The sequence below is a fragment of the Colletes latitarsis genome, chromosome 9, assembly GCF_051014445.1.
Source record: "Colletes latitarsis isolate SP2378_abdomen chromosome 9, iyColLati1, whole genome shotgun sequence".
In the NCBI taxonomy this organism is placed as follows: Eukaryota; Metazoa; Arthropoda; class Insecta; order Hymenoptera; family Colletidae; genus Colletes; species Colletes latitarsis.
This window is the reverse complement of record NC_135142.1, coordinates 27,275,656-27,292,186: the sequence shown is the minus strand read 5'-3', so window position 1 is coordinate 27,292,186 and position 16,531 is coordinate 27,275,656. Positions and strand designations below refer to the sequence as shown.

Sequence of the window (16,531 nt, the reverse complement as noted above, 5' to 3'; positions counted from 1 at the left end):
GTAAGATGGCTGCGCGATAGCGATAGTAAAAATGTATAAAAAACAGAGATAGAAAATAGAGAAAGTGCAAAAGAGAGCAAAAGAGAATGTAAGCTCGCATAGTAATTGTTTTAAATGCAATGTGAACGGGTCAGTGGCGAGAGCGATATTGCGCGCGCGCATCGGTTAGAAGCTAGATCATGAACGTTTTTCACCGAGCTTTGTGAGATCTTTCTTTTTTTTTTTTGTTTTTTTTTTGTTTTAATTCTTTGCTCTTGTTCTTTTTGTGTTGTTCCGAATCGAGCAATGTTCCGTTTGATATTTCCATTCACCGCCGATCCTCTTCCGATTTCAAGCATGCGAGGTTGCAAAAAAAAAAATAAAAATAGTGAACTAACATTGCGTTTTTAATTTCTCTATGCGCGATCACGGTGATCGCGGCTGCGGTAGAGTGATCGGGGTGATCACCACGGCGCGAGTACTATACTCGTAGCCTGGTGGTATGGTTACGACCGAGATTAACGTCACAAAGAACAGTACACCAGTAATAATAATCATCATCCTAGAAATCTCCTTACTTTTCTGTTCGATTAGCCATTCCAGAACTCTCTCCTCGTTCTTAAGATTACCTACAAAAGGCACACACGCATATCAGGATCAACTGAGTTTGTTCGGTGTACCGAGATCATTGTTGGAGGGGGGTTTAGATATTTTTTAAGGGGTTTGCCAGGTTTTGGTGCTGGGGGTCCTAGGTGAAAGACGACCAGTTGTTCTTCCTTCTTTAACGTGTTATGTTAAAAACGTTCGTACACTGCTAACCAAAATTGTACGCTCGGTACATTGTCGATTCGTTTATTTCGTTCAAATGCGACAGTAAACGTGCCAAAAACGATAGAACGTGCAACATTGGCCAGCAGCGTACAAGTGATATCTTTTTTTGTACTTTGAGTTAATATTCAAGTTTGTCTATTTATTAAAAGATTTACCGGTCATCGATTTGTGGTTAGGAACTTTCCCGACAGAATTTTCGATTCAAAGAAGAACAATGCAAAGAGGAGGATCTCTGTTAGGAGTAACAAAGCAGAAATTTTGATGGTCTTTGTTTCCTTCGACGACTGAGTAAAATTAGAAATATCTTGCGTAAAGAAACAAAGATGATCTAGACGAAGGAAGAAGCATTCGAGACTTACCGTCGTACATGATGGGGACGCCAGTCTCGTAATAAACGAGAGCCGGAAACGAAAACACGCCGATTTCGGCGGCTAATTTTGCGTCGTTCGACTTAACGAACTGAATACCGTGTTTGTCTGTGTCATCATCAATGGTTTCTAGCTCCTCGAGAATCTCGGGGCACGTTTCGCATTTATCGTCGTCTGTCGAATAAAATATTATCGTAACAGAGTGCTATGAAACGCATCGAACTTGTACGAATGGGAATACGTTAAATAAACTTACAAAAGAATACAGCTAGATGCTCGACGTCGTTGATCAGCACCTGCAGCGTCTTTCTGTCGACGCTTTCGATCACGTCTGGGGTTTGAGTACGAAGATCTAGGATCCATTCCAATATGGCTTCCTCGTGCATCATGTCACCGTTATAGACCTGGCGGAATTTGTGTCTATAGAACGCCAACGCTGGTAGACCAGGTAGATCGTATTCCTTCTCGATCCCCTCGTCGGAGATCTTCACGAAATCAATGTCCTTCTCCTCGCACTCGTCGTCGATGTTCTCGAGTTCCTGTAGGATTTTCTGGCTCTTCTTGTCACCTTCTTTGTCTGCATCACGAAACCGTTCAAGTAGACGACCCTTTAAATAACCCTTTTTAACGAAATAAAAATGCACTCACAGAAGAAGACGACGATGTAATCGTTCTCCTCGAGTATGTTTTCCAACATTTTGCCATTCACTTCCTCGATCTTTCCTGGGATTTCGAGGGTGTCTTCGTCGGTGATCCACGACAGTACTTCGTCTTCGTCTTCGATGTCGCCCTTGAAGATCAATGGCTCCTTGTTTCTGAAGAACGCCAAGGTGGGGAAGCTCTTGATCCCGTGTTTTTTCGCGAAGCCAGTGTCTTCTGTTGTGACGAAGATAATACCGGTCTCGTCCAGCTCGTCGTCTATGTTTTCGAGTTCCTCGAGCACTTTGTCGCACTCGTCTCCGTCGTCACAGTCTCCGCCTGATGGACAACGAAAAAGATTGTTATTCGCGAGTTTCGTTTCCTGGGAGGTATGTACTCACTGAAAAACGCGACAACGTATTCGTGTTCTTCGATCAGATCGGACAAAATCTCATCGGTGACCTCCTCGATGGTGGCGGTATTCTTCTGCTCGACGAGCCACTCGAGCACCTCGTCCTCGTTCAAGAGATCTCCCTCGTAAATGGCTGGTATCTTGTTCTCGAAGTAGACCAAAGTCGGCAGATGATCTATACCGTACTCCTTCGCCTCGGCGTCGTTGTCCATTCGAATGATCACGATCCCTTCCTTCTCCAGCTCGTCGTCGATGTTCTCCAGCTCGTTCAGGATGCGTATGTCCTGCTTGTCGTCCTTGTCGTCTACGAAAAGGGATCAATTCGTGTCTCGTTTTTGCTCGCGATCGACCAACAGCACCTACCTAACCGGTAACAGTGGAAGAATGTTAAAAGGAGGTAGAAAGACGAATCGATCGCTTACAAAACAGGACTGCCAAGTACGGTGAGGTCTCAATTAGCTTCTCCATCATCTCGTCCGTCACTTCCGGTATCTCGGTATGCTTCTTCTGATGCAGTAACCAACCTAGCAGCTGATCCTCGTTCATCAGGTCCCCTGCGAAGCCAGGACTCTTTTTTTATTTCCAGTGATCTCGAGCGTCACGATAGATCGTAATCGAGCAAAGTACCTTCGTATATGTGCGGTATTCTTTTCTCGAAGAGCACCAGCGTCGGGAAGTTATCGATGCCGTATTCCCTGGCCTCGTCCAGGTCGTGGATCTTCACGAACGCTATGTTGTGTTGGTCGCAATCATCGTCGATGTTCTCCAGTTCGGAGAGGATCTTCTGACTCTTCTTCTGATCCTTGTCGTCTGTCGAATAAAAGTTAAAACGTATAGATTTCGTCTACTTTTGCACGGACCCGACAATCAAAGGTTTAGTAAATAGATCACTGACAAAATAGGACGGCCACGTGTGGCATCTTCTCGATAACCATGTCGAGCATCTCGTCGGTAATGTCCTCGATGTGGTCGCTCTTCTGCTGTTGCTCGAGCCACTTCAGAACCTTCTCCTCGTCTTCTAAATTGCCCTCGTACAAAGTCGGTATACCCTTCTCGAAATAGAGCATGCTGGGAACCTTCTCGATACCGTACTCCTTCGCTTCCTCCGCGTTGTCTATCTTCACGAAGATAACCCCGAGCTGATCGCACTCGTCGTCGATGTTTTCCAATTCATTCAGAATCTTCTGAGACTTCCGATCGTTGTTGTCGTCTGCCGGATTTCCATTAAGTGCGTTATAGAGATTATTCGCGAAACGAACGTTCGGTCCATGTCGATAGACTTACAGAACAGCACGGCCAGAGTCTTCCCGTCTTTGATCAGACGATCCAACATTTCGTCGGTGACGTCCTCGATCTCGTCCTTCTCCAGTTGCGACAACAACCACTCCAGAATTTCGTCCTCGTTCTCGACGTCACCTACGATCACGGAATCTCGTTTTATCCTACACTATAATCCAATTATTTTTCTTATAATACGCAAGAGAATTTGTATCAATTGTCTACTAAAACACAGGACAATTTAGCAAACTACCGTCGTAAACGTTCGGTATCTGCTTCTCGAAGTAAACGATCGCCGGGACTGAATCGATTCCGAAATCCTTCGCCGCCTTCTCGTCGTCGATCTTCACGAACTGTATCCCGTGTTTGTCGCAGTCATCGTCGATCTTCTCCAGCTCGTTCAGTACCTGCATCGAGTCCTCGTCACCGTGATCGTCTGAAGAATTCGCAGAAGAGTCGATCGTAAGTAAAACCGCGATAAGAACGAAACGATTGGGACAAAGTTACTCACAGAATAGAACGACCAAGTTGTCGATGTTCCCGATCAGGGTCTGGAGGGTCTTCGCGGTGACGTCCTCGATCACGTCCTCTTCGTCTCCCGTGCTCTTGTTTGCCACCAGCCATTCCAGCACGTCCTCCTCTCTGCTGAGCTCATCTACGCGAATTTTGAGTAAATTTAACTCGAGAGTTTGTATCGAAAGATCGATTATCTTGATGCTCACGTTCATAAATGATGGGAATCTGATGTCTGTAGTAGACCAGAACCGGAAGAGGGCCCAGGTTGTACTCGTCCGCGAGTTGTTCGTCCGCGATCTTCACGAAACCGATGCCCAATTGGTCGGCCTCATCGTCGATATTCTCCAATTCTTGCAGGGCCTTCAGACACTTTTTGCAGTCTGGTTTGTCTGTCCCATTTGAAATAAAAAACAGTGTTATCGTTCGGATCCTTTTCACGATTGTTCCGGAAACATCGAGTATGACATCTTCGGGTGAAATCCGGTTAACGTTTAACTCAAGATACTTTTCCTTTCTACCTGCTTTCTTTAAGGAAAGCCTTGGCAATTACCTTCTTACAAACGTGCGACAAAATGAAAACTAACAAAAAATGCGAAGAACCGTAAAAAATCCTACAATTTTTTTTCTTTTTAACTGCGTTGCCTGTAAACGAAACCGTTCAACTTTCTTTCTCAAAAAAGTGAGAAGACACGTCGTATTAGTATGCAAAATTTCTCTCGAGTTACAATGCACATTCATTCTACTCTAAAGAGGGGGGGGGATGCACAATAATGCACATTCTACGATCTACGTCATCATATCTTTCAATGCACACACGACACGGAATTAGTAATCGAATACTTTGTTTCCGACTGAAATTTATTAAACAGTTCGAGACAGTTCAATTACTAATTGAATCGTTAAATGCTTGGTAACACAGTTCATACACATTCCATGAGAATCCATCGCATGTGTAAGATCGACGAAATATTTGAAAGACTCTTCCTTGCTTCCTCGTCACCTTTTTCCCTCTGGATTTTGTATCCCTCTATTATGGTAGATAGAAACAGAGACAACTGCTGCAAGCGATGCAATGTGCTCAGGTGTCAATTAAAAAACAGATACTGGTTCATTGTTAAATGTGTGTATTGGAAAGGTAAGTACGTATATGGAGAACATACAGTCGGAGTACGAACCAGTTTGTTTAAGAGGAATAAAATCTGTCGATTTAGAATTATCTAATCGTAATCGTAAGCAATACAAAATGCAACAGACATTTGTCTCGTTTCTTTTGTCCTTCTCTAACATAATGGTTCGTGCATCGTGGTGTGTGTACAAGCGTTGGAAATGAAAGCCGTATGACATTTAGAACAACCATGTCATTTAAATGTATACTTACTAGAACCGACGCCAGCACACCGCTGCGTATCCGGACCTATCCATACCAACACACACAAGAACGTTTCACATATATGTATTATTTACAAGTATGTTGCAAGTGATCGAATCGCAAAGTGAACGAAGTCGCTTCGTGGCGATTATTAAATCGCCAGGAGATTCGAAAATCGCAGAAACACGAACGAGAGACATTTCTCTTGTATGCGAACGTAATTTCAATTTTTCTCCGTTAGTCCAGACTGGTTCCATTTTGCGACGCGTTAATCTTTCACAACGGACAACGACAAATTTTCGCAGACAGTAGGAGAGAGACGAATACTAACAAAAGGATCGAAGGGATTCGTTGGGAAGCTAAGGAAAATGTTCTATATGACTGATTTTCAATATAAAAACAAATTTCATTTCGTTTACTAGAGGTAAACGAAGAAAGTTATAAAACATGTGAAAATCACCCATATATTCTTTCTCATATAAAATTGAGTTTTCAGGTTTTAAAATAATAATCTTTTTTCTATTGCGTTAACACGTTGACTGCCATGGTAACGAAGTTATGGAATATTTCTATTTGTCACGTTATAATTTGAAAAAACGTCGAGGAAAGAAAATCGACGTGGCGATCAACGTGTTAATTGCTCGTTGTCCGCGTTGTTGGAAACGACAATGCGAGCTGCTGTGAGTACCAGTGAAAATAAAACCAAAGAAATCGGTATTTAATAAAAATTAGTTGTTGCAGCCAAGATTGCTGCGAGTTCTGTAAAGCCCTGTTAATTCTATGTACATTGACGGTGTTAAGTACCTATTGGCTTTCCACGGAAGACATTAGTAAGACAACAAAATAATAATAATAAAAGTATGCGTACTATGTACACGAATCGAATAAGTAACGTATCGTATTTCAGTTTTCATCGGTAACGAACAGTGTTCCACCAAACTGGAACACAGAATCTTGGGGATAATCGAATCAATGGATTCCTCAATCTCTTCGATTGGACTGGTTTCACTGTTTTCATCGAGAAGAGTGTGAATTCAACGAAACGCAATCTAAAGGTATAGCTTCTTATTTATCTTCAAGGCAGATTACGTTGAATACGTTACATTTTTACACTTTTCTCGATGTAAGCGAATCTAACTCGGGGTACAGAGACAAGTTTGTAATATACTCGAGACACGAGAGAAAGAACTCACAGAAAAGAACTGCCACGAATTCCGTATCCTCGACGATCTTCTCCAGAATTTTAGAGTTTACCTCTTCGATACGATCGGGCAGGTCCATTGCTTCCAGACTCGTCAGGAAGTCTAGCACGTTTTCCTCGTCCATCAAATCGCCTGAAAGTCGCGATCGAAGAACATATAATAGTTTCATTTTTCTATCGACGAATGAAACTGTTTAATCGGTTGACAAGTTAGAAAGAGTATTAGGTTACCGTTCTATGGATGGCCATGTATACTCAAAGAGTTAATAATACCCCTAATTGCAATTTCCTGCCTCTTCTGTTTACCATCCCGAGGCGTCTAAAATAGACTTCTATCGCGATACGTTGCATTCGGTACAATAGAAATAGATACAACCTGTCGTTACATCATCGAAACGAAAATCCACCGAGACGTTTCGGTGAAAGCCAATTCAAGCAACTCGTTTTCGCTTTTCTCGTTTCACCTTGGACCGGACGTCCGATATATTCAGTCCATCGAGTTAATAAATCTCCACGATCCCGTTGCCAAACCCGGGCTTTACTGATCACAATGTAGCGGGATTGATGATCACACCTGTACCTCGGTCTGTTTCCGCCTTGGGTGTCCAAGTGCGTCCAATTTCTGATTTTCTTCGCCTGGACCCGCAAATCGCGGACATTGAATTTCTTATTCAAGCATCGCTTCAATTCTAACGGGAAACTCGTTGCTTGTTTTATTCCTTTTCTCGTAATATTACCCCCTTGATATTTTTCTCTCGTTTCAAACTCTCTAAGAACAAAAAAAACAAACCATTCGTTCGCGTTCGATTTCCCAGCGTTTACGTTGAATCTTTTCTCCGACGATGATCGCCATATCATCGATCGAATACAATGCGACGGCAGAGTATTGTGGCAGGATGTTTTCGTTTTCGAGTCGGTGCAAAGCGTCTCTCGATCTAAATGTAGAAAGCTAGACAGCCAGCGGCTCAATGAAACCGTAAGGTACAGTAAGCGGCGCATCGTGTCATTACGTAACGCGCATTCCATGTACTCTATTAATTTCTCCTCTTCGTCGACGAGTCACCGACCAACCGAAATTATGTTGCAAGAGTCGCGGCTCTCGTCTCGCGGAAGATCCCGCGTCTAAAGGGTCGGTATGTCGAACAAAATTCGAGCACACGGTTAGCTGCTCTTTTACAGGCTAACCTCACCAAATACCAAAACCTGGGACCTCTGCCAGCGAACGAAGGTGGTCAGACTTTCCGCGCAAACTGCGACTGCTCGAGTCCGTGAAAATTCTTTAGTTACGACCATAACTGTATCTTTACTAAACGGAATGGTTTCAGATAAACGGGAGAACCGAAATGTCAACACGCCATGCATATTTCCACGAACACCTTGTACATTTGTATCCATAATTTCTGCCGATCGTTTCTTTTATTTAGTGACAAAAATCGTTAGTCAACCGTCGCGATAGAAAATCTTTCGAGTTTGCTTTCAATTTGATCAGCGAAAGGGTTAAGGCGCGGCGCTGTAAAGAATTGTGTCTGACCATAGCAAGGCTGTTCTACTGGAATCGACAGAATTCCCGAAATTCACGAAAATTCGAGAATACCGGCGATTGTTTCGTCGATTCTGGGTCAAGTACTATACCGCGGCGAGTCTCGAACCTTGTTTCTCATACCTGGCAAGGTTACCGAGATCGCGGCCGGATTCCAATAAAAGTTTGGCGAACTTTCAGCCATTTGGAATCATTGCTGTCCGTTGTTGTTCGCCGTACGCGCGAACGCTATGTAAAAATTTAACGGGCAGCGAATTTTTCCAACGATATCAGAACGAATTGGTCAGAACGTAATCCGATTGCATTTTCTCCCAAGATCGAAACGTTTGGCGAGCCTAACCTTCGTAAATGATCGGTTCTCTCTCGCGGAAATATGTGAGGGCCGGGAAGGTTTTGATGCCATACTGCTTGGCCAGTCGTTTGTCGTTGATTTTGACGAAGTCGACCCCGAAATGGTCCGTGTCGTCGTCGATCTTCTCCAGTTCGGCCAGCACCTTGTCGCATGTCGTACAGCTTCTCGCATCTGGAACAAAAACGGTCGCGTTCAGTGATATTTTAAGCTCCCCTTGCGTTTGTAGCCTCCAGAATTTAGTGGTCTGTTCCAGAAGTAGGCAAACGCTGCCTCGACATTTCGTTTCGTTTCGAGAAGCAAAATTCTGCGAGAAATCGTCCGGTCCGTCGGCTGGCCTCGATATTCGATCGGGACTATTATTTTCAGAGAGCGGTTCACGTGGAAATTCTCAGCTCTGTCAGGTTTAAAATTAAAGAGCCGAATGTTTCGCGGTATTAATGCCATCGGAAGCGTTTGGCGAGCGGGAGGTGTCCGGTCTCGCGTTAACGATCAATTCCTCGCGAGGCACATCCTTGAAGCCGGCCTTGCGTTACAGAAGAAGGAAAGCTAATCCTTCTTACGCGAGTTTTACGCTTATCGTTCGTGGCTTGGCAGTTCCAAGCGTTCTTGGCCGGCTCCGCTCCGTTCCGCTCGCTGGCGCGGTGGACGACGCGGGTGTTGGGTTACAATCATTGGATATGGACAGCAAGGTGTCTATCGAGTGTTTCTCCTCCTAGCTTTCTCGTTGGACGATCTAAAAGCTGCTAATTAACGGTGGAATTTTATTAAGATCTCCCCCGGTGATCAGCGAAACCTGACTCGAACAGAGGAAGAAACGCTAATGATTCAGGGGGCAAATTTCCTTGCCTACGAGTCGGATGCCATCGATTTTTATTTTTGCAAAGATTATTTGAGCCGCGGGAAAATCGTTTGTTTTGTATTTTATTTTCGAGTAATTCTTGTTTGTTGGAACGTACCACCGAAGCAATAACATTCGGCAGTGGTCACCCCCGCACGAAGTCTGGCAATGCACGGAGTTCGAGCACGCGAAAGAGAAGGGAGAGCGAGAAAGAGTGAACAGGCGAGTTGTTGAAAAACGTGTGCCAGTTAAATTGGACCGACTCCACTGGCTGCGTTCGTAATAGAGGAAAGTCGAAAGAAATTCTGCGATAATGATTGCTACCAGCCACGTTTCAGAATAGGAACCGATCGAAAATAATCTTTCAACGACGTGACGAACTTATGGACTTGCGTTCGATCAGCGATCGCCATCGTAGATCGACAAAGGTGCAAGCTGGACCCAAATATCAGGCGTTTTAACGCGTTGCGCAAGAATGAAAATTTTGAAAGAATTAACTGTGTATTTATTATTTGTCTATAAGGTGCGAGAATTGAATTTAATTATCGCGCGAATGGAACAAGCAACGCTTGGAAATAGTTAATTTTTCATTGTCCTCTAAAACCACGGTTATCGAAACTCGGCAATATACCGAAGAACTTAGTGGAGCAATAAATTCAATTGTTTATCGATGTCAAGCTCGCATCCAAGCAGAAGGACAGCGTTTTGAAACGGGATTTTAAAAATAGGGTATACAATATAGTTTGCAATTTTTTTCGGATGATAAAAAACACTTGTAAAAAGGAGACGATGTTTTTCTTATCGTTATTCAACGGGCCACCTACATAATACCTAAAGATTCAACGGCTGCGAAAACTATCTCGAACTGATCTTCCCGGTGAAGCAGAGACTCGCAAACAAATATAAATAGAGCGACACAAAACAATTCTATTTTTATTTCTCATCGTGTCCACCCACCCGTTCCACTCTTAAACGGATCGTCGGATCGGGAGCGAAAAATAAGCGATACCGCTGAAACTCGATTTCACGCTCAGCCTATCAATTCTCGTGAACCATCTGCTGCTTCTTTTCTCTTGAATCTTTAAGGTACTCGAAATAAAAACACTCCTGTATTATAAATATATCGTAAACTAAGATACATTGTAACGTTCGATGGGCTCATCGTTTAAAAATAACTCTTTATTGTACAAAGGAAACTTGCGACACAGGCCAAACCTGTACATCGTATGTTTTATAATCGCTTATTATTTGTAAATATTTATCAAGAATAAGGATGTCAAGGATGACAGGAATGACATCCGCCTAAATTTCTAACGTTACTGGGTACTGCAAGAAAAACTAAACAATGGGTATTCGGGGCAGAAACAGAATATGTATTACCTTATACGTAAAATGTCGCGTTTTACTAATAGCGAAAGACTCGAGATACACGTGTATTTGGCAGAGTTGGGCAAATGTCATTCACGAATAACGAATAAAAAATGTAGATTTATAGTGATGGAAATAGGTCCGTGGATGTTGGGTTTACTTTGACCCACGTAAACTTTATTTCAGAGGGAAATTCTGATTTCGAATAAATTCGAATAATAACGATAGTAGGCGAGGAGTCGGAGGCCCATTGTACGATGTCTAAGATGGTCCATCGTTTAAAGGTTAAGGACATGCAAAAGGTAATAAAGATCTTCACGATGGAAGTTGGGTCTCGAGAGGAAATGGTTTGGCACTGCTGTGTAGGTTTGAATGGCCCGCGCGAGAAAATATCCGCTGATATCAGCGCGGACCAAGAATACACCCTGACCGCGATATCTCGACTACGTTTCGACTGGAGATGTTCGATATAATCGACGATTCCACGTGCTGTTCGGTGTTTCAAGGTAGCGTTATTGGGGTACTTAGGTGTGCAGAGCAGGCAGTTGGACGGTGTTTGAGCATCGGGCGGGAGAAACAGAGACGACGAGATCGAACCGACGGCCAGTGCCTAGTTTACGAGCCACTAAAAATACAAGAACGAACGGCCTCGCCGCGACGCCGTCGACGACGACATTTTACTTTCCGGCGTTCTTCACGGACGTCTTCTCGCGAAGGGCGCTCGCGTGATTTCTCGATAGTCGCAGACGACGTCCATGCGGAAGTATTTACTCCTAACAACGACTAATAAAGAGATACAAGTCTACTCTGTAAGTTTAGAAAATACGGAGACACGTTTGGGCTTGTGGCATTGAACTATGATGGGGCTGTGCTAGCAAGTTCAGCATCGCCATCGCGCAAAGATGCCTCATGATTTCTCTCAAGGTCCCTAGAAGATCGACCTTAAGCCTCGTAACTTAACGATGCGTACCGACTTTAACGTTTGCGAACCACGATTCAGATCTCTGATGTATCGTGTAAAAAAAAAAAAAAGAAGAGCGATGGCGCGATTTCGTTCGATCGGTCAGCGCAGCTACCTGGAGTCAATAGTTTTATTTATACCGGAAGAAACATTCGAAGCATATTTTCAGGGTCCCAGACCGCCGCTAAAGATAGCCACTCTCAATCGGCCGTATTTCTTGTCCCGCGTGGTCACGTGACTCTACGATTGTGTAGAGCTTTAAAGCGTGAACCGACGATTGAGGACAACGCGTGGGCGTCTCGAGCTTCCACGCTACGGCTCGAGTCCAGGGTTAAAATTTCAAACTGACATTTGGAAGTATGTCCCGCGTATCTTCGCCCCCGGTAAAGGGAGGAATTTCCATTTACCGTCGATCCTCGATCGGTTGCGATTTTATTAACCCGATCAAACGCTCGGGCCACCCACCTCCGAATAAACAACGTATAATATCGTCCACTATACGTGTGTGTACGCGTATCCGAGCACCGCGAACAGTTGGCAGGGGATCAAGCGTGCTTATCACTGAATTAGCAATTTTCTCATTCTGAGTTTTTCCTGGCAAGCTACTAATTAAATTAAGTCTCGTCGCGCACAGGTGGTCAAGCGTCGTAGACACAACAAGATCGCTTCTCGAACGATGAATCCTCGGCTATTTATCACGCCTGGTATTTCCATCTTTCAATTGCAAACCAGTAACAAGACCAAGTGCTAAACATTGAGCAACGCTACGGGAACATTGTGAAATAGTATCGATTCTCAGCGTTGGATGCCGCATTTGCTTAAAAAAATAACTAATAAGAACGAGAGCGATTCTTTGGAGGCGTGCAATTTAGAATGGTGTTCTTTAACGTTGTTAACTATGTTTCAAAGTGAAGTTCATAGATCGTGTCTAATAATAAGTAACAGCGATCGGAAGATGATTGTCCCGTTTCCACGAGGCGGTGGTAATTGGGCGAAGCGGAAAGACAGGCAGCCTTTGGCTTAATTGATGGGGCGGAAAGAGCTCCAAACGAGAGAGCGCATCTGGAAATATCTACTCGAGGGCCGACGTCTTCCGGTACGCGTCATAGATCTTTTATAATCGGCCCGTTCGGATCCCTCGTGGACCAACGGAGATGCACAGATTCACCGAGAAGACAAAGGACGATAGAAATCGGCCAATTTTGGACTACTTCCTTTAATTCTCCGATTACCTCGTATGCATCCTGGTTCACCGTAGGAAAAATGATTTCCCCGGCAATAATATCGCGCGAACGGAAGGCGAAGCGAGAAAAAGGTATGTTCGCGGCGCGAAGAAGACGCGAGGACACGGCGGCTGGAAATAGGTTCGACTGGCGAGCTCGTCGTCCGGGTCTTCTCGCGGTTCAGCCATCGGGAGGCTCGTCCAGGCCTCTCGAACTCGTATTCCCGCCTAATTTTCTCGAAACTAGGACCCGGTGTCCGAGACCGACGTCTCCAGGACGATCGTCTCCCGCGAGGGTCGAGAACGACGAGAACGGGAGGCAGAGTGGTCGGGGACGGTATGTTTTCAGGCGAGACGGTAGCGAGATGCTCGCCGGCAAGCGCTAAAATAACTCGAACGTGTGCTAAAAGCGGCGGCTACCGGAGCGCCGGCCTTGCTAACAGCGCTTTCGAGTATTGCTCTTTCCTGCCGATCGACCAGATCCCGGCTGCCCGGAGATCTTTTCTCGAAAGATGCTCGAATAATAAATTCCTTACTAAAGAAACAAAGATCAAGGGAGGAACGGGGGGGGGGGGGGGGGGGGAAAGAAAGAGCGAGATTCCGGTGTCCCTATCGACTGGCGTACTATTTTTACGGGAGCCGCGTGAAAGAGCCACGAAAAGTTATCGCGAGTCCCACCGGTGTATTTTGAGAGTGTTCGTTACGTCATTGCAAGAAGAAGCGAGAAGTGGCGGCCGAGCGTGCACGAGGAACGCGAAACCTCGTTTCTCGACAAAAAAGAATAGCGGGGGAAAACGTATCGGAGCGATTCCGCGCGATACGATCCAGGGATCCTAATCCTAAACCGAACTCCTTCTCCGATGCATGGTGGCGTGGGTTATACAATCGTTAACACCACTCTTAACACTTTGCCAACCGCACACTGTTCCTAAACTATACGTGGCTCTGCTTAACACTAGATTTACGAATTTCGTACGATCGACCCGGGTTATCAAGATCTCGAAGACGATCTCGCGGTGTCGTTGAGGGACGAGATCGTTTCGTGGATCTTGCTGGCAAGGTTGCTCTCGAAATGCTTCGACGACGGGACGTCTTTCGTTGTCGGTGCTCTAACGCATTGGGCGGTTACATCAGACGGTATTATGAAAACGTGATTCAGGGAAGAATCGCGAGAGGAACGCGCGCGGAGGAACAGGTTGTCAAGAGCCCTCGCGCGTTCGAGTACTTTAAATCAATCCGAATCGCCCTTTCGTTTTTTAATTACGTTCCGGTTGCATTTTAATGAATGTTATCGCCTCGAGTTCGTTCGATGAAATTAAATCAACGGCTGGCAACGCGTCTTGATCCACCGAATCGCGACTGATCTGTGTACGTGTGCGTCACACCGGTGAGTCAGTGGCTACCACACTTCCATTGAGGTAATAAAATCTGATCGACTTTTTAAATTCCTAGCCTCGATCGAACCGTAACTCTATCGAGTCGTTCGATCACTAGCAGCTCGTGAAAGTACGGTCGCGATCGAGCGACGTACATTTGGTCCTGATTATCGCATCCCTGCAGACGGTCGTGAAATCACGCGTCTGCCTCGAGACGGCTTGTCCTACTGAGTGGAGCGGCCATTTGGCAAAGGGAGAGAATTTAATACCTGTTAATTGTCATGCGAACGCAATCCGCGAGCATGACGCGTACGTTAGAAATTGTATAATGCTTCGACGTCGACGTTTGTTCGAGAAATCACGACTCCTCGAGCCCGTGAACGATCTCCGTCGGTCCCTTTACCGAATTTTAATCGCAACAAGCGTACAAGGGGCAGTCGAACGGACAATACAAGAAACAGAGGCGTCAATCTGCCGGGAGATTTATTTATAACACGTACACGCGCGTCTCCGTCTTGGTATATTAAACCGCTCGCATATTGACGACTCACTTGTCGTCGTTGCACGCACAAACGATCTCAATGACGAATCCTGTTCTGCAATTCTGGCTTTCATCGACACCCACTACGGCACGGTCACGGATTATATAATTTGCTGACACCGAAGAAGAAGACGAAACCGAGGAAGAACGACAGAGGGTGGAAGCAGCCTCTGGCCAACAAAATTGCTAAATAATCAAACTGCTCGATTCCTTTACAAAGTATAATTAATATGCAAAGATAGGGAAATCTCCTCGAGTCCTTGCAGAAAATTAGAATTGAAGAACGCGTATGAGAATCGAGAGAGTCGCTGAACCGAGAGGAATGCGGGAATCGGAAAAGAGGGAAGAGGGTACGTGGTGCAAAGTGTCCTGAAGAATTCGACGGCCAAACGGGAATTAAAAGGGCACGGTATAGACGAGTTACGTAAGATCGAATCTTCGCCACGTGTCGGTGGATATAACGTTCGTTCCGTATACCCTGAACTCACTTTCGTAACACGGCCGATCTATATTTCCAAAAATTCGGACCACCGATCGAGAGCCTCGATGCTCTCGTGCTGGAAACGAGAACTTTATTGGGAACAGACGAGTCTTCGACTTGATTTCCCAGAGACGTTCGCAACAGTGCGTTGCGAAGACGATTCACCTTTTCGCCTAATATACCCAGTTCTAATATTTGTGTACCGTTGAGCACGTGCAGGCTAACACGTGCTCATAAATATGACATTCCCTCTAGACCAGCGATCCTCAACCTCTTTCCCTCGATTGCCCCCTCGATCTTTCCCTCGATCGCTTCTCTCATGCCCAATCAATTCCACTGAAAAGCATTCGAGATAATCGGCGGATGGTGGAAAGGGGATGCAGAATTCAGGGGAATAAGAATACACGTGTCGATCATTGTAAAAATCGTATTATCAAAGGGGGCGACGTCCCAGGATTTCGCGGTCCGACCCCCACGGGAATATTTCGAGAATACAGAATTTAAAAGGGTCCAGAGTTGCGCCAAGAAGAGGGAAATCACGAAGACGATAGAAATAATCGAAACGAGGGTGACCGTTCGATGTAACGTCACGTTCCTCCGCAGGAATCTAAAGGGTGGAAAGACGCGAGGATGTCGGACACTTACACCAATACACGGCAACAAAATCCTTCTCGTTGAGGAGACGCTCGAGCTGTTTCGCGTTGACTTCCTCGATGACAGGCTCCGCGTCCTTGTGAGGGCCTTTGCTACGCGGCTCGTCCGATTTCGTCTTTGCTAGGGCGTCCACGGTGCCCAGAAGGGCGCATATCACCGCGAGTACACCGAGAAGGACGATCGTCTTCGAGTATCCCGTCGGCATCGTTGACCCGCAGGTAGTACTCCTCCTTCGTCTCCGCCAGCACCACCACCACCGGCCGAACCGTACCGCCGAAACGTCGTTCGCCGTCGACATCGCCGCACTGACTGGCACACCGGCTATTTTTGATTATTCGGACAGCGCCGCAACCACGACGGCCATGCCACGCGTCACGATCATCTTCAACGGCTCTCGCACGAGGACGTAGCCGTTTTCAGTTTCCTCAAGCCACCCCCTTCGCGCGACCGATCTTCGACGAACCTGGGGAACGATTGTTCGATTCGAACCAGGCTTGCAACAGATTCATCGATAATTTTGAGAATAGCCATGGCAATGACACAATGGAGATGCTTATTAAAATTCTCAATTAACGTGGCTTCGCTAATTGGCTTCCAACCCTTAA

At 45.5% G+C, this 16,531-nt stretch overlaps 1 protein-coding gene across 4 annotated transcripts in view; it reads right to left on the bottom strand.

Annotated features, from left to right (window-relative positions):
* The window catches only part of Hlk (hulk), a 32,755-nt gene extending 16,467 nt beyond the window's left edge, over positions 1-16,288 (bottom strand). The window contains exons 1-15 of one of the 4 annotated variants that reach the window (XM_076772564.1): positions 15,918-16,288; positions 8,474-8,656; positions 6,586-6,726; positions 5,402-5,437; positions 4,230-4,412; positions 4,019-4,162; positions 3,761-3,943; positions 3,514-3,645; positions 3,125-3,439; positions 2,857-3,039; positions 2,652-2,783; positions 2,219-2,533; positions 1,827-2,156; positions 1,435-1,755; positions 1,170-1,352 (exon numbers count right to left, since the gene is read on the bottom strand). In XM_076772564.1, the coding sequence (XP_076628679.1) occupies positions 1,170-1,352; positions 1,435-1,755; positions 1,827-2,156; positions 2,219-2,533; positions 2,652-2,783; positions 2,857-3,039; positions 3,125-3,439; positions 3,514-3,645; positions 3,761-3,943; positions 4,019-4,162; positions 4,230-4,412; positions 5,402-5,437; positions 6,586-6,726; positions 8,474-8,656; positions 15,918-16,224 (3,088 nt within the window). In that variant the 5' untranslated portion in view covers positions 16,225-16,288. The remainder of the gene's footprint in view (positions 1-1,169; positions 1,353-1,434; positions 1,756-1,826; positions 2,157-2,218; positions 2,534-2,651; positions 2,784-2,856; positions 3,040-3,124; positions 3,440-3,513; positions 3,646-3,760; positions 3,944-4,018; positions 4,163-4,229; positions 4,413-5,401; positions 5,438-6,585; positions 6,727-8,473; positions 8,657-15,917) is intronic. The other 3 variants (XM_076772566.1, XM_076772568.1, XM_076772565.1) reach the window with 3 other exon arrangements.
* Between the last annotated feature and the right edge of the window lie 243 nt (positions 16,289-16,531).